The sequence below is a fragment of the Castor canadensis genome, chromosome 17 (assembly GCF_047511655.1).
Source record: "Castor canadensis chromosome 17, mCasCan1.hap1v2, whole genome shotgun sequence".
Classification (NCBI taxonomy): Eukaryota; Metazoa; Chordata; class Mammalia; order Rodentia; family Castoridae; genus Castor; species Castor canadensis.
In genome coordinates, this window is record NC_133402.1 from 3,906,713 (window position 1) to 3,930,910 (window position 24,198).

The window sequence follows — 24,198 nt, forward strand, 5'->3', positions numbered from 1 at the left end:
TGTGGGTGTGGAAGGGAGAGCTCCCTGTCTTTGGAGGTTTGCAGCTGTGTGTGGCCGCACGCTCAGACCTTTGTGGACACCACCCATCAGGAGCCGAGTTGTCCTCTGCCAACTCTGGCTGTCCTTTAGTTCCTGGTCTTTATTTTTTTATTTTTTCTGGTCTTTAAGAGGCCTGGGTACCACGTCCTGGGGATGTCTTGGGGAGGCCTCCTCGATGGAGACCAGAGTCAGTTCAATTCAGCATGTTGCTGTGTGTCCAGGGAAGAAGGAGTTAGAGTGTCTGCTTCCCAGCAGTTGTCACTGGATAGAAACTCAAGCGGATGAGGCCCTAGGAAACAGCACTGAACTGGAACAAGTCAAGCTTTGTCCCAACTTCCTTCCAGCTCTGGTGCCATCAAAATTGCTTCTAAAAGTTAACCCTCGCTGGGCACCGGTGTCTCATGACTGTAATCGTAGCTACTCAGGAGGCAGAGATCAGGAGGATTGCAGTTCGATGCCAACCTGGGCAAATAGTTCAAGAGATCCTATCTTGAAAAACCCTTCACAAAAATAGGGGTAGTAGAGTGGTTCAAAGTGTAGGCCCTGAGTTCAAGCCCCAGTACCGAAAAAAAAAGTTAAACCTAGAAGAACTTGAGACAGGAATTTGTATACGACACGTGAGTCATTAAATACACATTTTTGTAAATGGACTCATGTGCCAGAGATCAGCAACGGTGTGGAACTTCCCAGGGAAGCCCTGATTCTGCCACGATGTCTGAGTGGATGAAAAAAAAGCCACTGTCTTGGCTTTACCAGGAGTCTATGTGGAAATACTAGGAACATAACAGATATCACAAGAGCTCCTCCTGCACATTGGTTGATTCATTTAGCAAACATTACTGAGTGCTTACTCTGCACCAGGAAAGCTCTAGGGACTGTGATATAGCAGTCAACAACACAAACAGGCCAGGCTGTGCTTGGGTCTGGGACAGTGGCAGGGTTTGTCCGTTTCTAACTATGCTGCTTTTTTTTTTTTCTGCACTGAGTTTGAACTCAAGGCCTCACACTTGCTAGGCAAGTGCTCTTACCTCTTGAGCCACTCCACCAGCCCTTTTTTTCTGTGATGGGTTTTTCCAGATGGGATCTCATGATCCTCCTGATCTCTGCCTCCTGAGCATCTAGGATTATAAGTGTGAGCCACCAGCACCTGGCTTCGACTAAAGTATATTACACACAGTGAACTAGTGAATTGTCTCAGTTAATTCTTACCTATGTACACATTTGTGTGACCACCATCCAATCAAGATGAAGACATTTCCATTGCTTTAGGAAGTTCCCTTGCCTGCTAGGCAAGTGGTTCATGCCTATAATCCTAGCACTTAGGAGCTTGAGGCAGGAGGATTGTGTAGTCTGGATGGGTCAGTTCTGGGATAGAGAAAAGGAGAACCCAGAGCATAGGTGATCATAGAGCCCCAGAATTCCCAGAAACCTTGAGGACAGCTAAGGACATCCTCCGAGCATGAGATCAGCGGTTCGAGACGTTCATACAGCTGGGCGCCTGAGACCAGGAGGATCGAGGTTCGAAGCCAACCCTGGGCAAATAGATTTCAAGACCCTATCTGGAAAAACTTCATCACACACACACACAAATTTAAAAACAACAAAAAACCAAAAAACACAGGGCTGTGGAGTGGCTCAAGTGGTAGAGCACCTGCCTAGCAAATGTAAAGTCCTGAGTTCAAACTCCAGTGCCACTAAAAAGAGAAAAAAAAATTCATACAGAACAGTGCCACATTTCCCTGTTCAGAAATCAAGAAGAGACATGTCCCTGGCAGTTCTCACCAGACGCTTTCAGCTCCCCCTCTACTGCCATCTGCTTTAGATCTTCTGTGTGAACTACTGAAAGTTGGAGCCGGTTGGCCTTTTTATCCCCTTCCTTCGTTCCTTCGTTCCTTCATTCTTTCCTTTCTTCCTCCCTTCTTTCCTTCTTTCCTTTCTCTTTCTTCAGTAATGGGGTTTGAACTCAGGGCCTTGAGCTTGCCAGGCAGGCACTATACCACTCGAGCTATACTCCTAGCCCTTTTTGCTGTAGGTATTCTTTGGAGAGACTTTCCCATTTTTTCCCAGGCCTGGATGTTCTTTCTTTAATTTATGCTTCTCATGTAGCTGGGATAACAGGAGTGAACTGCTGTGCCCAGCTTTTATTGATTGAGATGGGTCTTGCAAATTCCCTGCAAGAGCTGACCTCAAACCACCATTCTCCTGACCTCTGCCTCCTGAGTGGCTAGGATTACAGGTGTGATCCACTATGGCTGGCCTGGCTGGGCCTCGTCTGTCAAATTTCACAGCCAAATAAGCAGTTGCAACACAACCTTTGATATCAGCTTGAGAACTGGCTGCAAATCCTCTCAGTCACACTGTGGACCTGACCAGAGTGTTTAGTGCTGCCCCTGCCTCTAGGCTCTGCTGGTTACAGGAAAGCTGACTATCTGAGGAAGCTCGCCAACTCCAGAGAGAACTCTGCTGGTCCCAACAGAGCAGATGGTACTTTGCGCCATTCTCCATCATTATCAGTGAAGGACGGCTGTGCTATATCTTGGCCACACTTTTTGAAGATGTAGCAGACCCTTGAAACTGTGTAGTTCCCTCGAACATTGAATGGGACGGATTTGTTTAACCAATAGGATGTTGCAAAAATAATGGTGTGTGGCCTCAGAAGCTGGTCACAAAAGATACTGTGGGGCCTGGAAGAGTGTCTCAAGTGGTAGAGTGCCTACATACCACGTGTGAGGACCTGAGTTCAAACTCTGTACTGCCAAAAAAAAAAATAATAATAATAACAATGGCCAAAAGCTAATACGGCCCCATGGGAAAGTCCTTCCCTGCCTCTTCCAGCTTCAGATGCTCCTTGCCTTGTAAATACCTCGTTTCCGTTCTCTGCCTCTGTGGTCACATGGCCTCTTCTCTCTGTGCATTGCTGTGTCTTCTGACGACCTTCATGTAAGGACATCTGTTATTAGATTCAGGGCCCACCCTAATCTAGTAGAACCTCATGTTACTATATTACATCCACAAAAACCATGTTTTCAAATAAGTTTGTGTTCTCAGGTTCTAAGTGGACATTAATTTTGGGGTGCCACTATTCAACCCAGTACACAGATGACCCTTCTTTTTTTTTTCTGTGATACTGGGATTTGAACTCCAAGCCTACACATTGAGACACTCCACTAGTCTTTTCATGTGTGTGTGTGTGTGTGTGTGTGTGTGTGTGTGTATGTGAAGGGTTTTTCTGAGATAGGGTCTCGGGGCTGGCTTCAAACCATAATCCTCCTGATCTCTGCCTCCTGAGTAGCTAGGATTATAGGCATGAGCCACTGGTACTTGCCAAGTGATCCTCCTTATTTCTAGATCTTAACTACAGTCGTGGAGCCAAGCAGGGCTCTGAGCACTGATGCTGGCTCCATAACACCAAAGACTAGCATTTGTCTACTGGACTTAGAGCCAAAGCAAGTGTTTTCTCCCACACTTCAGCCTCCTGTAATAGACCTCGGGAACCCACCTGGGGAGCAAAGTGGATGTGATGATGCTTTGTGTTAATTAAAATTAGACTTAACTTCCAGTAATAGAAAGTCCCCAAATAACTGACTTAAACAAAGAAAAAAAATTTCTTTTTCACATTTGAGAAATTCAGATGATTGTTCCAGAGCTCATAGTGTCAGACACCCAAGGTCCATGCTTTGTTGAATTTCTTCTTCTTTTTTTTAAGCTCCATTTTTCTTCTTTTTTGTTCTCCTCTGACTTCCACTTACAAGGTTACCTCATGGTCCAAGATGGCTACTGGCACTCCAGCTATTAACTCTTATGTTTAGCCAGCAGCAAAGAGGATAGAGAATGAAAAGATAAATGCACCCACCTACTTCCATCCACACCCCAGTGGTCACACTGAGCTACAAGAGGCTGTGAAATGTAGTCTTGATTTTGGGCAGCTGAGTTGCTTCTAAAATTGGGAGTTCTGTTCCTAAGAGTGAGGGAGACTAGATGTGAAGGAAGAAGTAGAAGCTAAAAGAAATAGAAAAAAAAAAAAAAAGAAAAGAAACAAAAAATAAAAATAAAGAAGTAGAAGCCAGCTTTCAGCTTGAAGAAAAAGTGACCCCAGCCGGGCACCGGTAGCTCACGCCTGTAATCCTAACTACTCAGAAGGCAGAGATCAGGAGAAGCACAGTTTGAAGCCAGCCCAGGCAAACAGTTCATGAGACCCTATCTCAAAAAGAAACCATCACACACACACACACACAAAAATGGGCTGGTGGAGTGGCTCAAGGTGTATGCCCTGAGCTCAAACCCACGTACCATGGGAAAAAAAAAGAAGTGACCCCAGCCTCTGGGAATGTGGGAGGCTCTTCCCAAGCAGGCTAGCTGCTATTCCTGTTGGAGGGGAGATCTAGTAGGTGGAGAGAGGGCAGCACTAATGGGGGAGTTGCTTCTTCGTGGAGCCCCTAACACGTGGCACATGAAGCGCTCAGATGATGACAGACTGCAGCTCTCACTGAAACCCCATAGCAAATCACACGAGGTGAACTGACCTCAAACGTCTAGGGGACCAAATCACCTGCACTGACAAGTGCTTCCCTGGGCCTGTGCAGGAGAGTGCCTGTGACACCACCGCCAAGGGACATTTTGTCCTTAGTCCCCTGTTCCCTCTTTTCTGCTCTTGGTACCTGGAGCCTGTGAACCTGAGCCTTTCCACGTGCTCACCTACCTGCTGTTCACCTGGCCCTGTGTCTCTTCCTACCCACCATATGGCAAGGGCGGAGGTGCGAGGTAGCTGTTACCCTCAAGTCTTTGAGAAGAATGGTTGACTCATGTCTTTGCTCCGTGCTTAGACTCTCCAGGCTCAAATCAGCAGAATGCATCAGGACAAGGCAGATAAAGGCATGTTGCTTCAGGAGCTGAAAGAAGTGAGTGAACAGAGGTCCTCTGTCTCCCACTCCACTATCCTGAGCCCCAGCTCTCCCACCCAGAGAGCCCTCCAGAATTCCCTCTGCCTCTGTTCATACAGGAAGGCTGAGGACACTTCTCAAAAGTTGTCCTGTCCGCTCCTATTGTCACTGACTCAGGATTAGTTATACTCATGTGACTTAAAAATCAAATGTCATCTTCCCTGTCATAGGAAAACCTTGGCTTAGATCTCACAGTTGTGTTTGAGCCAATATGGATCCCATGGATGAACTTAAGCCAAGGCTAGACATCTGGGTCTCCAACTAAAATAATATGACCAAAGGGATCAGACATCCCCCAGCTGCTCCTTTCCTACTCCAGCATCCTCGTCCCCTGAACTCCCTGTCTTTCTAGAAAGCTGACAGGAGTGCCCTGGCCAGCAAGGCAAGCCGGGCCGACCTGGAGACGGTGGCGACGGAGCTGAACGAGATGGTCCAGGGCATACTTTTCAAGGTAACAACCCACGATGATGACTGGAAGAAGGCTCTGAAGCAGCTCAAGAAAGACCTGAGCACCAAGGTGAGCAACCTGCATGGCTTAGCACATGCTTGATGACAAATTCCCCTAGATCTTAACCGCTCCGACAGCAAATGCTCGGCTTTGGAGAGCAAGAATTTGGCAGCAGCTTAGCTGGGTGGCTTAGGGTCTTCTCACGAGGTCACAGTGAAGGTGTATAATCTGAATACTAGACTGGGGCTAAAGGAGCCTCTTCAAAGATGGTGTCCCCGCTGCAGTCCGGTCTCATCTGGTCTCAGATGTGCTGTAGTTGTTGGCGGGGGCTTTGTCTCATGTAATCAAAGAATGAGAGTCACAGACTCACAAACAGGGCAAGCAAAAGAGCAGTTTTATTTAAGCACAGAGGAAAGGGCAAGAAGAACCTCCCATACGGGAGGGATCTCCGAAAGGCTGAGCCCTCAAGGCTCTTTGACTAATGGTTTTATGAGGATTTCATTTCCTGGTTGAAGGGAAGCTGGTTGGGTCTCTGTGCTACTGACTCATTCCTGGGTCATGGACATCCCTGGGGCACTGCACATGCCCCTCTTTCCCTTCCCAATGGCCCTGAGGTCCAGCGCTCTGGCCGGGCATCTTATCGGGCATGGCTCACGTTTATTCAGAAGCCCCAGTAGTTTCGAGGTGTTGGCACATGGTTTTAAGTCTCCTCAGACTCCCCCACCTGCTCATCTCATCTCTGCCTTTGGTAAGTTTCCAGCAATTCCCCTGTCCCTGTTCTGCCTGACCATTTTGGGTCTCTAACTTCCAGTCTCACCCCCATGCGACTGTCAGTAAGGTGCGCCAGGTCCTCATCAAAGGACTTCTTCGGGGCCCTTTGAGTGGCCCCACAACATGGCAGCCAACACCCGTCACAGCAAGTGACTCCAGACAGCAAGAAGTCTCTGCAGTGTCTTTTATGACTTATCCAAGGGAACTGCCCTGCGTCCGCCAAGGACATTACAATATCCTGTTGCTTACAAATCCCCCTACTCAGTGTGAGAGGGGATTACTCAGCAGTACAGCAGGGAGCCATCTTGGAGGCTGATTACCCCAGCTCTCCTGGTGGGGCAAGCAAAGGGTCAGAGTAGAGTGGAGCAAGGGCTCTGCTGAGGGGCCATGTCAGTCACGCATTCATTCATTCACCATTTCCTGACCACCTAAGGCATGCCAGGCCTGGGGAAATGTTGAAGGGGAATCACAGCCCCTGCCTCCACTTGTACAGTCCCACAGAGAGACAGGGATAGAAGGGCCACCAATGGCAGTGCTACATGACGCCTGCACCAGGGGCAGTGGGTTTGGCCAAAGGAGCATGGGCAGCTTGGAGTTCAAGTTTCTCTGAGACAGCTGTTTCATCTGCAAAACAGGGAAGTGGTGACAAAGGCTGCTCCCCATCAAAAGGGCTGTGGGAGCCCAAGCAATGCCACGCCTAAGGAGATTCTACTTGTTGCCTAGCTCAGTCAAGTCAATTCTAAAATGGCTGGGAAAGTGTCCCAAGTCAGGAATTATTGTTAGATTGTATCAGATGTGATCAGGGAATTGTGGTTATGAATGAAAATGTCTCCATTTCTCAGAGATAATTACTCAGGTATATATGAACATAATATCGTGATTTCTATAACTTAAAAAATTTAATCTAGCTAGGTATGGGGGGGCATGCTGTGATCTTAGCACTGGGAGGCAGATGCAGGAGATTGGAAACTTTTGTGCTATATAGCAAGTTCCAGGAAAGTCAGAGCTATACACTGAGCTCTCAAAAAAAAAAAATAATAATAATAAAAATAAGGCAGGCTGGGTGCCGGTGGCTCACACCTGTAATCCTAGCTACTTAAGAGGCTGAGATCAGGAGGATTGCAATTTGAGGCTAGCCCTGGCAAAGAGTTCATGAGACCCTATCTTGTGATAACCACAGCAAAACGGATTGGACGTGTGTGGCTCAAGCAGTATAAATGCCCGCTTTGCAGGTTCAAAGCCCTGAGTTCAAACCCCAGCACCACAAAAGTAAATAAATCAGTAAAGTAAATATAGCAACATACTGGTAATTATTAAATCTAGGTGGTGAAAATATGGGGCTAATTATTATAGTCTTTCTACTTTTCTATGTGTGACATTTTTCCAAATAAAATTTTTTTTTGTTCACTATTTGTTTTTTTTTCAGACAGGGTCTTCATATGTAGCCCAGATTGGCCTTGAACTAATTGATTCTTCTGCCTTAGCCTCCCAAGTGCTTGGATTACAGGTGTGCACCACCACGCCCAGTTTAGAAGTTTTTTTTTTATGGTAATTGTTATTTTAAGTGATCCCATACTTATTTATTGTCTTTCTTTCTTTCCTTCCTTCCTTTCTTTATCTTTTTTTCCCCATTCTTTCTTATTTTTTCTTTTCTTTCTGGTGGTACTGGGTTTGAACTCAGGGCGTTGCACTTGCTAAGTAGGTGCTTTACCACTTGAGCCCGCCTCCAGCCCTCTTTCTATATTTTTAATTGTGGTAAAAGTCACCGAACAAGCTAGACAGTGTGTGCTTATAGTCCCAGCTGCTTGGGAGGCTGAGGCAGGAGGATGGTGAGTTTGAGGCCATCCTAGGCTGCATAGTGAGACTATCCAGGAAAAAAAAAAAAGAGCACCATTAACTATTCTAAAGTGAACAAATCAGTGGCACTCACATTTCAGTGTTGTGACTGCCACCTCCACCAGTTCGAAGACATTTTATCTTCCCTAAAGGAAACCCAGTATAGCCATTAGCAGTCACATCCCAGCCTCCCCTTCTTTGACTCAGTCATGTCTCTGAAGTTCATCAGACTTTCATCCCTTCTACCCAAGAACAGTGAAGACATGTCCACACGAAACTTGTACATGCTAAGAATGAACATAGCAGCATTATTCATGAGAGCTAAAGGGTGAAACAACCTGTGTCTGTCAGCAGAGGAATTAACAAACAAAATGTGGTACGTCCAGAGGATGGAATAGAATTCAGTCATGATATTCCATGTGGTATCATATATAGCATGAGGGCCGGTGGAGTGGCTCAAGTGGTAGAGCACCTGCTCAGCAAGTGTGGGTCCTGAGTTCAAGCCCCAGTACCATCAGAAAATTTCTTGCTAAGTGCCAGTGGCTCACGCCTGTTATCCTAGCTTCTCAGAAGGCAGAGATCAGGAGGATTAAGGTTCAAAGCCAGCTGGGGCAAATAGTTCACGAGACCCTATCTCGAAAAAACCCATCACAAAAAAGGGCTTATAGAGCTGCTCAAGGTGTAGACTTTGAGTTCAAATCCCAGTACTGCGAAAAAAAAAAAAAAAGAAGAAAAAGCATGAATGGTTCATGCTACAATATGGATGAATCTTAAAAACAATGTTCCAAGGGAAAGAGACCAGATGACAACACCACACAGTGTATGATTCCATTTATATGAAGTGTCCAGAGCAGGCTGATCCATAGACACAGAGTAAGTGAGCAGTTGCGAGGGTGGCTAGCGCCGGGGGAAATGGGGGTGACTAGTAATGGGCATGAGGCTTCTTTTGCCATGGTACAAATGTTCTAACATTGATTATGGTGGCTGCATAACTGATTCTATGTGGGTATATTAAAAGTGACAATTGTCCACGTTGCCTACCATACCAAGGGCCTGGGAACAACTGGAAAAAGGCTTCTTGAGCCTTCAGCCCCATGGGTCAGCAGTAGGTTTGGAGGCAACAGCTAATGTTTTTTTTTTGCCTTGGCTGCAGGGAGCCTCACTTTGCATGTGCCCTGAACCAGTGACATCCAAGAAGTCAGGAGCTTTACTGGAGCTACTGGACCACCCCACTGTCTTTGTTCCTCGCCTTGCTCTCCCTGTAACTTTGCAGGTTGCTGGGTGAGAATTGACTGACTACACTGTCTTCTGTCCTCTGCTCGGCAGCTAATCCACAGTGATCTGGACGAGGTGAAGAAGAACATGGAAGAGATGTGGAAAGTAGTGCAGAAGCTGCTGATGGACAGCCTTCGATTCGACCCTGACCGTGCTGCGGGCTTCAGGAAGTCAGTGCGGCTGCCAGGCTGAGGGGGTCAGGGGATCCCTGACCATGGTGGCATGGAGGGAGAGAGGGATGGGGGTTGGGATGGGGGGAGGATTAGGGGCCCAGGGTGGGCAGCTCTGACTTCCCTGGCGGGGTCCTCCAGCCTTTCTGCTGCAAATGAGGAAACGGAGGCTCGGAGAGGGAAGGGGCTGTGGGGCAGAGCTGGGGTCCTTGACCCCCATCCCCACCCCCACCCAGACTGCTGCCCACAGGCAGAGGGGCCCAGGGTGTGAGGGCTGGATCCCGAGGTCCCCAGGATCATCGCCTGTGTCCGCGGGGACAGCAGGGCCCGCGGGGCCGAGGCCAGGGGACCTGCAGCCCCCTCAGTCCCGGGCCCCGGTGACCGCTGACCGCCGTGTCCTGCAGGAAGCTGTTTGAGCGTGTGAAGTGCATTTCCTGCGGCCGGCCCGTGCAGATGATGACCAGCCCGTGAGTACCGCCGGCCCGCGCGGGGGTGGCAGTCCTGCGGCCGTCCAGGGCACACGTCCGCGGGCACGGCTCTGCACCACCTCTGCAAGCCCGTGTGCACCGCTTACGTCATCGTGTGCACACACATCCTTGGGGTCATCCTGGAGCTGTCACCTTCCCGCCCCCAGGGACTCCCTGCATGGGGGAGAGTGGTCGCCTTTCTTACCTTAGCCACCCTCGCCAGTGTATGCGCACCAAGGACTGAGTCAACTCTAAAAAAAGAAAAGGGGCTAGAAGGAAACATGGGGAAAAGCAGAACTCGTCGTATTTCCTCGCACTTATTGCTAGTTTGGGGTTTTTACTCTTTGAGACAATGTCTTACTGTGTAGCCCAGGCTGACCTCAAACTTGTGATCCTTCTTCCTCAGCCTCGGGAACGCTGGGATTATAGACAGGTCTGCACCACCACTTCTGGCTCCTTGCACTTATTTGGAGAAAAGCCTGATAATTTTTAATTCATTGAAATGAAGTCCACACAACATGTAATGAACCATTTATTATATTATTTTTGGCAGTACTGGGGCCACAGTGAACTATTTTATATGTTTATGGTACATTTACAGTGTAGTGCCATTGTGGCCTCTATTTAATTCCAGAACCATGTTCCTACCCTGCAAAGGAAACCCCAGACCCATTAGCAGTCACTCTCTTTGCCACCACCCCCCAGCCCCTGACAGCCACTACCCACTTCCTATCTCTCTGGATTTGCCTTTCTGGACGTTTCCTGTAAATGGAACCATACACGATGCGGCTTTTTGCATCTGCTTTTTTCACTTGGCATAATATTCATGAGGTCGCTCCATGTCGTAGTAAATCAGTGCTTTATTGCTTGTTGTGGCTGAGTAATATTCCATTGTATGGGTAGAGCACATTTCTTTTCCCATTCGCCAGCTGATGGACATTGGGATGCTTCTGCCTTTTAGCTATTGTGACTCGTGCTGCTATGAACATTGGTGCACATGTATTTGATCACTTGTTTTCCATTGTTTTGGGTATGGACCTAGGAGTGGAAGCATTGGGTCATATGGCAGCTCTGGGCTAACTTTTGAGTTGCTACCAGACAATAATCAGTCCTGAGCAGCAGGACCGTGCAGGCCTCTGCAGTGCTAGCCTGTCCAGGAACCTATGAAGTTACTGCCCCGTGCCAGTTCATGCTCATGGAGGGGCTTTCCTTTTCAAATCACAGATAAGCTGCAGCATTATTTATACTAGAAAAAAAAAATACTGCAATCGAGCTGGACATGTGGTTCACACCTATCATCCTAGCTACATGGGAGGCTGAGATCAGGAGGACTGCAGTGTGAGGCCAACCTGGGCAAATAATTTGAGACCCCCAGCTCCAAAATAAGCAGAGCGAAATGGACTGGACGTGGGGTTCAAATAGTAGAGCACCTGCTTTGCAAATGGGAAGCTCTGAGTTCAAACCCCACTCCCACAAAAAAAAAAAAACAAAAAACCCAAACTGGAAGCAACCTACAAGATAAATGTTTTACCATCTTTCGGTGTAAACACCCAGCGTAAGCACGATGTAGAAGAATGCTGCCTAAGGGCGCTGTGCGGTGCGGGAGCAGTCGGTAGCTGTGCCATCCAGCCTGGGAGTCACGGGGCACACATGGCTGTAGAGCGCGTGAAATGGGCTACCGAGACTGAGAAGCTGAATCTTACATTTCGTTTACACTTAGCTAACTTAAATAGCCACGGGCTTCTCTGTTGGGTGGCACAGCTGTGGAAGAGAGTTTAATGATCAGGGAAAGGTTGGCAATACATTACAGAATCGAGTAGCTCTATGTGATTAATTCTACTTGTTTAAAAAATTACATAAACACGGCAAAATACTGGAAGGACGTATGTATCAGAATCTGTGTCACGTGATTACAGTGCTTCGTTTCTTTGTGTGTTTCTACTTCATAAGATGTTAAGAGTCAGTATGTTTTACTGAAAATTTTATTGTGACTTGATATACATAGAGTAAAGCACAGTGGTGTTTCCTGTGGCGTGTGAGCGACTTTGGCATGAGTGTACAACTGCCACTCAGATAGAGGCGGGGAGTGACCCCTGCTCCTCCACGAAGGCTCTTCCGGCTGCATTTTTATTTCCTTATTCAAGCAAAACACCTAAACTTAACCATTTACAAAGATGCCTTTGGTGCATGCATGCCCGAGCATCAAATTCCCCCCAAAGGGAGCCCCACACCCTTCCACAGTTTTCCCCACCTCGCTTCCCACATCCTCTGGCAACCTCCAATCTGCTACCTACTTCTAGGGTGAACCTAGCTTGGGTTTCACTTTTATCATCAAAACAACTGCAGTTTGTGTCTTACCACGATTGTCAGGGCCTCTCCGTGCCCAGGGCCCCATGCTGTGGAGCTGGAGAACCTGGTCTACACCTACCTCCTCTGCTGGGAGGGAGCCCTCTGCAGGCCACCTGTACCTCCCACAGCCTGGCCTCTCCCCCTCACCTCTGCAGGCAGTTGATCACCATCCGCAAAGCCCAACTGCTACCACGGACAAGACCCGCCAGCGCCAACAGCTATGAGTACCTGGAGCGGCAGCTGATAAGGTGAGCTGAGAGCACACGAGAGGACCGTGAGGAGAGGAGCCAGTGCTTTTACAGGGCATCTGTTGTGGGCCAAGAGCTGTCAGGTGCTTCCAAATAGTCCCTGGTGGGTAAGCCATCATGAAGGCCCCTCAGGAGCCCTGGCTGTGGCCTAGCAGGCTCTGTGCTAAGGGCCTTGGCATACCCGGTCTTTTTGAGCTCTTCTGGCTTTTTCTTTGAGGTGTACTCCATTATCACTTCATGTTACAGTTGAAGAAACTAGGTGTCACAGAGCTTATGAAAGCTGCCCAAGTCATGACTAATAAGTGGCAGAGGTAGCATCTAAACCTGCTGGTTTCCCCCTCACTGGCTCCCTGGGTCCCACCTGCTGACATACTATGGTGGGGGACAAGCAGCTGAGTATTAATCACAGCTGTGGGACAGGGAGGGACCTGGGGGTTGTGCTGGTTGCTCCTGAACCTGATTCTGGAGCTCAGGTCAAGAACTGTGCTTACAGGCCCGATGAGGGCGCCAGGTGTGGCCGGGTCTGGGGAAGGGAAATGTGGGTGTGACTGTGCCTGCCTACTGTGCCACATACCTCTCCTGATATCCCCGGCCCCTGGGGCCTAGCCTGGGGCTCCTCTGGGGTAGAGGGGTCTCCAGGTGGTTGCTGACCCTTTTCTCTGCCCAGGGAACACCAGCAGCTGCAGTTCCAGGACCTTGGAATCCAGGCAGATAATGTAGACCCCTTGGTCTCCCAGCAAGACTGGGGGGATGGGCCACGAAACACCACCCTCAGGTCCAAGACCTATGACCTGTCGACACTCTATCCTTATGGGGACCCCCAAGAACTGGACTATGACACTGTAAGTCTGGCCTCCTCTATGGATAGTGGAACTCAGCATGCCCTAAGCTTGGGTGGGGAGGGGGTGGGGGTGGCGCAGTGGGGCTGGGCCCCAAGCTTTGCGTGCCACTAGAAGCTTTGCGCTGGCTTCTGGGTCTCTGTGTGTTCTAGACAGGGGTGGAAGGTGGAGGCCCTGACTTGGGACATGGGCCACCCAACAGGCAGAGGTGGACATCCTAGGAGTGGATGGGATTCTGTACAAAGGCCGAATGGACAGCCAGTCTGGAGGCCGGCCCTTGGTCACTGGAGAGAAGGATTTGACAGGTAAGGGGCACCTGGGCATCCCTGCCGTAGGTCCTGGTTCTGCTGGGCAGGGTGAGAGGATGCAGGTGAGGCCCCAGACTGGTGCCATCACAAAAGTGATTGGGTTCCTCATTGTGTGCCAGGCACCTTACCAGGTGTCAGGACACAGTGGGCAGCAAAAGACATGAACTGTCTCCTGTGGTGTGCTCATGAGGGGGCAGACTGTAAGCAAATAGCCAGAGGGTGAGAATCCATGGTTACAAATATAACTAGTTGACCTGAGGAGTGGGATGTAGCTCAGAAGTAGAGCACTTAAGTGCAAGGCCCTGGTCCATTCTCCAGCAGACAAAAACAAACAAACGAGAATGTATGTAAAAACAGCTGACTTAAAAGGAAGCCCTGATTATAGAACAGCTGGTCTGTGGCAAAGACATTGACCGAAGGAATGGTGCTGGCCTGGTGCTGTGTGAGGGGACACTGGTCCATGGGGGGAGGGATTGGACCACTGCCTCGATGCCTTTGAAGAGGAAAAATGAATTGCTTGGTGAAGGAGTCCATAGGGATGAGAGTAGTTTGGGTGTTGAGAACAGCAGGTGCAAAGGCCCTGTGGTAGGTGGAAGCCAAGCATAGGTAGAACGTGGGAAGATGAGCCTACCTGGAGTGCAGGGACAGGGGTGGAGCGAGGGTGAGGAAGAGGAGATGGGGACACAAGAAGACTCTGGATCCTAATATCCCTGTCAAGGGTCAGGCCACCAGGAGACCCTGACCTATGTGCATTTATTTAGCATTGGTCACCATGGTTGTTGTGGTAGCAAGTCCTCAGCTCCAGCTGGTTCCTAGCTGGAACTCCTGACTCTAGATTTTATCACTAGGCTTGTAATACAAAAAAGGGAGCCTTTTCTGCACGCCCTTTTGGGGATCTTTCCTTCTGGGAAAAGGAGGTCTAAACCTTGCCTGTGGGACGGCACACTGGCTGGAAGACTGAACCCCAGACACCTGAGGCAAGGGCGCTGCTTACTGGTGTCTGGGCATGCTCTGCTGCAGCATGGGGCTCAGATTAGCACGTCTGCTCTCCCAGTTGGGAGGCTGGGGCTCTAAATCAAGGTGTGAGCAGTGGTGTGTTTCCTTCCTGAGGCCCCAGTGGAGGCTCCTCCCAGCTTCCCTGGCTGCTGGCGTTCCTTGGCAGTGGTCACATCCTTCCAGCTCAGCCTCTGTCTTCACATGGCCTCCTCCTCTAGACTTCTTTTCTGACTTTCATGGATTGAGGGCTCAGTCTAACTCAGGGTAATCCCATTTCAGGATCCCTAATCACACCCTCTGAGACCTTGTCTCCAAACAAGGTCACATCCACAGGTTCCAGGAGACACATCTTTTCGGGGACCACCATGTAACCCACTACAGGTCCCACTCTGTTTCCAGAAGAGCAGGACACCAGCCACCTGCCCTCTGCCCAGGCAGGACCTGGCTGCTCAGGCCCCACTGTAGGTGTGGGGGGAGGGGACTTGGCTGGGTTTCAGGGGTCACCAAGCAGGACAAAAACAGGGCTAATGTTTAATGAGCCCTGACTTCATGCCAGGGCCTCCCTACCTCCTCGTCCACAGCAACCTGGTGAGGCATCTCATGGACATGCAGGGGGGTCCACTTGCTGGGAGTGCACCCTCAGCAGAGGGGCCAGGACTGCTGAGACACCTTGTTCCTATCTCTACCCCCATACCCTACCCAGGGCTGTCACCTCCAAGGGAGGGGATTCTCCCCCAGTGGATCATTCATTCCTAAGTCCCATGCAGCAAACCGGAACTCAAGACAGCCAGCCTCACCAGTTTAAAAAAGAAAGAGAGGAAAGGAGTAAGAGGAAGGAAGGAGGGAGGGAGGGAGGAGGGAGGGAGGGAGGAAGGGAAGAAAGGAAAGAAAGAAGGAAGCAAGCAAGCAAGGGAACAAGCTAAAGCTTCTGATGGGTTCTGTTATTGTCACTCACTTATTTACACAAAAGAACATTTCATTCCAAAACAGACTCAGTAGTAGCTCAACCTAAAACTAGCCAGGCTGAGCACCCTAGCTCCAGTGTGGTCTAGAGGCATCTGCCTGTCCATCCTACCATATCCACTGTGCCCCTCATCCAACCAGTCCTTTGCCGGCCACCTGGGAGCCACTGAGGGCTGTTTGGCCAGCTTGTGGCCTACAGATGCTGTGGTCGTCTGCAATCCAGCCCTGTGCAAGACAACGCCCCCGAGTGCTGCTCTCAGCAGGAAGTGTGGGTGTTCAAGGCCAAGGTCAGTGGGTAGGCCCTTCAGAGAAGCCTCAGGGTACGAAAGGAGAAGTGCTGGGGGAGTCAGGCTGGAGGAGGAGGCCAAGGGATGCTGCAGAGCAGGAGGAAGAAGGAGACCCCTGGCCAGCTCCATCTTCCTGGCTAGCAGAGGGAACTGCCAAAAACATGCCCACTTGTGTCTCTCCCCAGCTAGAACCAACCCTGTATTCACTTTCTGTGGCTGCTGTCATGGATTACAGCACAAGTTTATTACCTTGGCTCTGGAGGTTGGACGTCTGAAATCAATCTCACTGAGCAAAAATCAAGGTGCTGCCTTCCGAGGACTGCAGGGGAGAGGCTATTCCTTTCTTTTTCCAGCTTCCAGAAGCTGCTCCAGCCTCAAAATGCATGCCTCTGGCCTGTGTGTCCATTGTCACATCTGACTCCGTCCCCTGTAAGGACTCTGTGATTACCCCTGGACACTCCAGGAAAATCCCCCATCTTAAGATCCTTAACTCAGTAAAACCCCCTTTGCCACATAAGGTCCCACTTTCAGGGGTCCAGGCATTGGGATGGTGGCTGGTCACAGTCATGGTGACTCTTGGCCAGATGGCGAGGAGGCTTTGGGTTCAGAAGTGAAGGACACTAAGCCTAACAGGTCACATGTTGTAGAATAGGTCAGTCGTGACAAAATGAGTCAGTGTTTGTCCCCAGTGGTTTGGCTGGGGGTTGGGACAGGTGATGGCTTAATGGGAATGCAGTCTCCTTTGGGAGAGATGAAAATGTCTTGGAACTAGGTAGAAGCGGTGGGCAACACTGAATGTACTGCACACCACTGAACTGTGCCCTTGAAATAATTAACGTGTGAATTTTACCTAAAAAAAACCAAATGGTGAAGACAGGAAGGTGGGGGATGAGGATATTATGAGAGTCTGACCCCCAGCAGGAATAGCGGCAGAATTACTAGAGCACTGAGTATAATGGTTCATACCTATAGTCCCAGTTACTTGCGAGGGAGTTCAAAGCCAGGCTGGGTAACAGTGGGACCCTGTCTCAAAAAATAAACAGCTGGGCACCGGTGGCTCACGCCGGTAATCCAAGCTACTCAGGAGGCAGAGATCAGGAAGATGACAGTTCCAAGCCAGCCCCAGGCAAATAGTTTGAGAGATCCTATCTCAAAAAAAACCCAACATACAAAAAACCCCCAAAACTGTCTGAGTGGTTCCAGCAGTAGAGCACCTGCTTAGCAAGCAAAAGGCCCTGAGTCCAAACCCCAGTACTGCAAAAAAAAAAAGAAATAAATAATAATAATAGTAATAAAATAAACACACACACACACACACACACAGAACTGGCTGGTGGGGGTGGCCCAAGCCTGTCATCCCAGCTACACCAGAAAGCACAAATAAGAGGATCGAGGTCCAGGCTAGTCCTGACATAAAGCAAGACCCTATGCAAAAAGGAGTGGTAGGGTGGGTCAAGTGGTAGAGCATCTGCTTAGCAAGCATAAGGCCCTGAGTTCAAACCACAGTACTGCCAAAAAACCAAAACCCAAAGCAAAAAAACCCTGCTAGATGTTTAAACCATAAAGTCCTATCTGAATTGCACTTGTGTGTTATGCTAATTGTTGCTTTCCTCCCTGACCTGGAGATGTTCAAAGGCCTTATCTCACCGTTTTAGCCTTCAGGGGCTCTAGACAGGCAGGGTCTGGTGTAGAGAGGGTTGGGCCTCTGGTCCCCCAGAGTGAAAAGTGTAGTGTGGATTAGGCTGGGCCTGATGCTGAGTCCAGAACGCTGGAAGAGTCTCTAAAGGTTTGGGTCTCTTCCTCTTAGCTGTGAAGATCCCATGTCTCCCAGCTAAAAACATGAGTGACCGAGTGCGTTCCAGTGTCTCAACTGGTGCCACCTATTCCTGTAAGTATTTGTCCCCGATGCCCTGACTCACCTGGATTCTGGCAGGTCTGCCATCCCTCCTGGTCCCAGCCCATTCCTTTCACCCCTCCAGCCTGTCTCACCTCTTCCACTTTCACTGTCCCCATCTGGTAGCTACCTGTTCACCTGCACTGCACCAGAATTCTGGGAATTCCCCTGGTGTAGCCCTCACCAAATCCCCTGCTCCCTGGCTGGGGAAAAGAGGTCATGGAACCCCCAGCTATCCTAGGCTCTGGCTTCACCTTTCAGAACTTCCTGGCCCCAGGCACAATCCCAGAAGCCTGGGCAAGACATCTATTTCTAGGGGTCCACCTGGCTGCAGCAGTGAGACAAAGAAGCCCACTTAACTATCCCGACCTTTTGGTGTTAGTCCCAAGAGCCACGGTGGGAGGAGCTGAGCCGAGTGGGGATCAATTCTTTTCTATACTCCAAGGCTTCTGGGGCACCTTCCAGTTTACAGAGCACTTCCTCCTTTCTGGTCTCTTCTCTTTATGCAACTCTGAGGTGGCACTGTTAGTCCATCCCAAAGAGAAGGGAGCTGAGGCCCAGCGACCTGCCCCAGCCCCGCAGACTCCAAGCCCCATGTGCTCTTGGGTGCTGTGCTGTACTCTGGCACCCATTCCTGAAGTCTTGTGTCTTAAGTTGCTCTCCCTCCCCCCAAGGAAGTGTAGGAAGCTTAGCACCAGGGAGGTGCAGTCACAGCTCTGCCATGACCCATGAAGCACTTCCAGTCTTGCTTGGGCTTCTCCTCACCCCCGGGGGGGGGGCGAATCCCATAAGGCCAGCAGCTCTGGGGAATGTTCTCAGAAATCAGCACAGGTTTCTCCTGCCCCCATCAGCAGCCTTGGGTCCTCGCATCAGTGACAGCTCTTTTGTCTCACACCCTCCGTCCTCCGAGACGCGTCGGCCGCTGTCCCTTCTGCCGCTGCTGCCACTGCTGATTCCATCCCCAAGGGACCCCCAGCATGCCCCAGGATCCACCAGGCCCATGAGATCTGAGCACCCCGACTCCCGAGCCAGTACACAGCCTGCAGAGGATCCCACCCACCTGTGAGCCCCCACTCTGGGCCTTTCCCCACTGGGTGCCCCGCTCCCAGGAAAGGGTACAGGAGCCCTGGACATAGGGCAGGGGTCTGCATAGGGGACCCCCTAGGTTGACCAGTGATTGTTTTAACTTGATGCATATAAATAACAACACAGTCTTTCTTATCTGACATTTGCTTGGACGACACAACTTTTGTTCTGTTTTGTTTTGGTTTTTTTGTGGTACTTGGGCTTAAACTCAGGGCCTACACCTTGAGGCAGTCTACCAGCCCTTTTTTTGTAATGGGTTTTTTTGAGATAGGGTCTCGTGAACTATTTGCCCAGTGCTGACTTTGAACCGTGATCCTCTTGATCTCTGCCTCCTGAGTAGCTAGGATTATAAGTATGAGCCACCAGCACCTGGCACAACACAGCTCTTGAGTGAAATTTCCACAGAGCCAGTTGAGTTCCTTGACCAATTTTCTATACAGCACAAAGTGGATTTAAAACAGTTCCTTTTCCAAGCCACATGTAGTGGTCACACCTGTAATCCTGGCACCTGGGAAGCTGAGGCAGGAGGAGCTCCAGTTCTAGGCCAGCCTGGGCTACCCAGAGATACCCTGGTATCAACAAAAGAAGACCTGGGGATCTGTGGCTCAAGTGATGGACCACAGGAGCGAGACCCTGAGTTCAAAACCCCAGTACAGGCAAAAAAGAAAAGAAAAAGGAAAAAAGCAAACCAACAATCCTTTTCTTTGGTCTTGTGCTGAGACAATGCCACCAGAATCACTTCTGCTACAGCTCCTGCTTCGGCACATCTTACTTGGGGGCTGTTATTTCTACTCAGACCAGTTTTCTCATGGGAACCAAATCTCACTGTGTACATCCTTTTCATTTTACATTGATCATTTCTTCCAGTGATTACTGTCACAAACTGTATTATTTTTACTTACGCCTTGGCTAATCCACAAAGAAACTGGTGGGGGGGCCTCTAGAGTAGTCCAGAATTGTGGGGTCCCCTCCAGGGCTGGGGTGCCACAAATCCATTTTGGCCAGTAGGTTCCCTGGCTCACAGATTGTGCATTGTGCATTTGGTAGAAAGAGAGCAAACTGCAGTCACAGCGTCTTGCTGGGGCAACTTAGCGGCCAGCCTCCGAACACAGAGGGGAGTGAAGGGCTCGCCCGTGGCCGTCTCTGCTGGGGTTGTGACCGTCTACCTTTTTTTTTTTTTTGCAGTACTGGGATTTGAACTCAGGGCCTACACCTTGAGCCACTCCACCAGCCTTTTTTTGTGATGTTTTTTTCGAGATAGGGTCTCATGAACTATTTCCCCGGGCTGGCTTTGAGACACAATCCTCCTCATCTCTGCCTCCTGAGTAGCTAGGACTACAGGCGAGAGCCACCAGCACCTGACTGACCTTCTAGCTTTATTCCTTCCTCTTCCAGTGGTTTACAGTCCCACCTGTACTACCTAATGCCTGTCACTGTCTCTCTCTTGCCTTCTCACTGCCTTGATGTCCGGTTTTCCCTGTGTCCTTTTTCTCCTGCTGACCATTCTGCCCCTTTCACAGGCATGAAAACAACTGCCCTGTGTGCAGATTTGTGGCCCACCCCAGGGGCCACTAGGTCCTTGAGCTGAAGGGGGAGTTGGGGGCTGGCGGGAAGCACTGCCCAGGAGTGAGCTGGAGGGAGTGGGGAGGATGGGGACTCCAAGGTTTGCCAGGGGTTGGGGTGGAGGAGGCCATCAGTGTCTGGAGATGCCGCATGCCTGCCTGTCTCTAATGGTACCCATGGCCCCTCCTTACCTGAGACCACCTCTAGCCTGACTCATCTTTTCTTTCTCCAAGGACTGTGTCCAAATAAGGCCAAGCTCTTCCTGACCCAGCGACTCACCTCTGTAGGCCATTCCAGGGGCCCTGGCTGGCGCAGCCCCAGCCCACCCCTGCCCTGTGCACATTTGAGTTTTGTTGCCAACTTGTGGCCAGAATAAAGTCTTCCTCCTTTCTGAACACAGATGAGGGGCCTATGGACCCGGTACCCCCTACAGAGGGTGGCCTTGCCTTCTCCATGTGGGAGGGAGACTTGCTAGTCTGTCCTCTGGCTGCTACCCCCAAGCTCAGCCTCCCAGTGCCCCTGCCCAGAACCACCCAGGCTGGGTCAGCAGAGGCCATGACAGTCCTTCCTCTTCTGTCACATTTCCCAAGGCAGTCATGTACCCTGAGCTGCTGGTGGGCAGGCAGGGATCTGGACAGATCCAGGATCATATAGCAAGGTCCCAGTTCTCTGGTCTTGCCCAGGAAGTCACACCAATTGGGTGCCGTGTCCCAGGGCAGGTGGGGGGTGGGGGTGGGGGTGGGGACAGCATGATGGATGTTCAGGTCAGATTGTCCTTGTGCTGCATCCCCTGCATGTGGGCACACAGGGACTCTCCCTGGTCCTCAGGGTCAGGCACTTGCTCTCCCGGTCTCTTCCTACCCTGTCCCTTCAAAGCTGCCTTCTGGGTCCACTTCACAGGTTTGCAAACCTGAGAAATCAGGGTTTAAGTTGGTTCCTACAGCCCAGGAAGCAAGGAGAGACCCGCTCCCCCCCCCAGCCCCCCCGCAGGTCAATGTATCAGGGCTGCATTGAGCAGGCTTTCCTGGTGCTTGAAAAATGGGGACTTTCAGCTAGGAGGATCAATCCCAAAACAGCACTGTCCCCAGGGGTGGGGGCTAGGGGAGCTGCACGCCTTTTGGGGAGGGGGAAAGAGAGCATCAACCCAGGGCCCTCCTCCATTTACCCTGGGCACCTTCCTCAGCAGGGTGCATGATCTGCCCTGTCACAACAGGGAAAGACACTAGGAAGCAGTGGAATTCCATGTCAGAAGGCAGGGCCTGGCCTAGGATGTAGCTGCAAGTCCAGGCTGGACTGTGGGTAGGGTGAGCAATGGTTCTGGTGTGCCCAGGAGTGAGGAGGTCCTGTGTCTGCCCAGGACACAGACTTTAAGACTGAGGTGCACTGGTCCAGTGTGGAGGAAGGCTGGAGGGGTTGCACAAATGCGCTGAGTAGCTGAGTGGCTAGGGGAGGAGGATGCCTTTGGCAGAGCTGTTATTACTCAGTGACCACCCCACACTGCCAAGCCCAGCTCAGCCCAACACACTCTGCTTCGAGCAAGCAAAAGGTCGCTGAACATTTTTCTGTCTAAGACCACAAACTCATTAACCTAAGATAGAAACTAATGACGACAGCAAATGTGCGCTCCAGGCAAGATGATCCGCCCTGCAGATGCACCCCGGGTGCCTGAGGCTGCAGCTGGAAGGGGGGAAGTTCAGAAGGAAAGCCTTTTGGGGTATGCTGGGCCCCTGGCACACCATCTTGACTGGTGGGACCTCTGAGTTTTCATGGATTTGGGCTGTAGGCAGTGTATGTGGAGAGGCTCTCCTTTCTGGTGGTTTCCTCAGGATCAAATGACCCACGATGTCTGCAGCTTTGTTAATCTCTGAGTGGTGAGATGAGCAGGATTTTGTCACAGGCTCCCCAGTGCCTTCTACTGTGCCAAAGACAAACCTGGGCCTTCTTGAACTTGTCCCATCTCTGCCCACCCCAGGGGGACTCAGCACTCTCCCATCCCCAAAGAGTTTTTGTTTTTTCTTTTTTATCTGCAGTATGGGGTTTGAACTCAGGGCCTCACCTTGTTAGGCAGGCACTCTTACCTCTTGAACCACTCAGCCAGTCCTTTTTTGTGTGTTTTTTTTTTTTTTTTTTGAGATAGGGAGGTTCTCTTGAGCTATTTGCCTAGGGCTGGCTTTAAACCATGATCCTCCTGATCTCGGCCTCCTGAGTAGCTAGGATTACAGGTGTGAGCCACCGACACCTGGCCTGCCTGCTTTAGTTATTTTTCAGATAGGGTCTTATGCTTTTGCTCAGGTCTGGCCTTGTATTGCAATCCTCCTACCTCTGCTTCTGTCATAGCTGGGATTACAGCTGTGCACCACCATGCCCAGTCACATAGCATGTTCTTTTAAGACTTATTTGAAATCCATGAACTGGCCCTTTTCAAATGCAGGAGTTGGACAAGGCCCTACATCTTGGTTAACACAGGTCTCCCCACATTGGGAGGCACACTTAGTCAAAGGACTTATCTGTCCTCTGCTGAGTGAGGCTGCTGTGAAGAGTCCCTCAGACAACTCCAGGGCCACAGTCAGCCTCAGGGACAGCTTGGTTTTCAGGGCTGGCCACAGTGTGTTCTCAGAGAACTCTGGCTGGGACCCTGTGGGCACTCAGCGGCCCTGGGCGCGGCCCCTAGTCCAAGAGTCTCACAGGAGAACAAGCCCTTCCTTAAGGCTGAGGGGCCCTGCCTGCCACAAAAAGCAGCTGTATGTCCTGTCATGGGACCTAGTGCCTCTCCACCACACCAAGCAGGCGTATTTTCTCCTGCAGCTGCTCTGGGTGAAAAGAGAGGTATCTCGAGTTTCCCGCTCATTCTGAGACAGCAGTTGGAAATGACTGTCATGCAACCAGTGAACTGAAGGGGCAAGCCCAGCAGGGGTCAAGTCCCCAGCATGACTGTCAGCTCCAGCTACTAGGGGGCCTTAACGTCATCTGGACCAACTGTCCCAGTTTTTCAAGATAAGCAGGCTTTTCACACAAACCCTTCTGATGTTAAAATGTTGGGCAACATTTAACAAAATGTGCAACACTTTGTGTGAATCTCACAGCACACTGGAGGACATAGGGGCTTGCAAGCCCCCGAGGTAAGGGCCCCACCACAGCAGACAGAAAAGGCACAGCCTGGTCACACAGAGGGCAGGCCTTCTTTTCTACGTCCTCTCCGAGAATCACACACACAGCTTTAAGCACACTGGGCAATGTCATGGCTGCAAGAGGTGTTTGTCAGTGGAATTCTCGGAAGCCAGTTAGAGCTCCAGTCTAGTAAGCAAGTGACCAGCTCTGAGACAGTGGGCTTCACAGCAAGAAGGCTGGTATTCCTGTGCCCAAGCAACTCCCGGGCAGTGCTCAGGATGAAGCGTAGCCAAGGGCAGCCCGCAATTGAGGCTGTTCTGCCAGAACTTTAGCCATCTGCTTTTTGGGTTTTTTTTGGTGGAACTGGGGTTTGAACTCAGGGCTTCATGCTGGCAAAGCAGGCACTCTACCACCTGAGCCACACCTCCAGTCCACTTCACTCTGGTTATTTTGGAGATGGGGTCTTGTTAACTATTTGCCCAGGCTGGCCTTGACCCACCATCATCCTGGTCTCAACCTCCCAAGTAGCCAGGATTACAGAAATGGGCCACTGGTGCCCAGCAGCCGTCTGCTCTTTAGTCAGCCTATTTAACATGGGTTGTCTCTGGCCT

General features: G+C 50.5%; 1 protein-coding gene across 12 annotated transcripts in view; it reads left to right on the forward strand.

Moving 5' to 3' along the window:
* C17H16orf96 (chromosome 17 C16orf96 homolog) overlaps window positions 1-20,874 on the forward strand; it is a 47,147-nt gene extending 26,273 nt beyond the window's left edge. For 6 of the 12 annotated variants that reach the window (XM_074060215.1, XM_074060214.1, XM_074060218.1 and 3 more), the window contains 9 exons: window positions 4,863-4,937; window positions 5,332-5,496; window positions 9,361-9,479; window positions 9,884-9,946; window positions 12,451-12,543; window positions 13,211-13,385; window positions 13,585-13,687; window positions 17,744-17,824; window positions 18,682-20,874. In XM_074060215.1, coding sequence (XP_073916316.1) covers window positions 4,863-4,937; window positions 5,332-5,496; window positions 9,361-9,479; window positions 9,884-9,946; window positions 12,451-12,543; window positions 13,211-13,385; window positions 13,585-13,687; window positions 17,744-17,824; window positions 18,682-18,896 — 1,089 coding nt within the window. In that variant the 3' untranslated portion in view covers window positions 18,897-20,874. Of the gene's footprint in view, window positions 1-4,862; window positions 4,938-5,331; window positions 5,497-9,360; window positions 9,480-9,883; window positions 9,947-10,352; window positions 10,467-12,450; window positions 12,544-13,210; window positions 13,386-13,534; window positions 13,701-17,743; window positions 17,825-18,681 lie in introns of those variants that run through there. The other 6 variants (XM_074060217.1, XM_074060222.1, XR_012443271.1 and 3 more) reach the window with 6 other exon arrangements.
* Window positions 20,875-24,198: the final 3,324 nt, after the last annotated feature.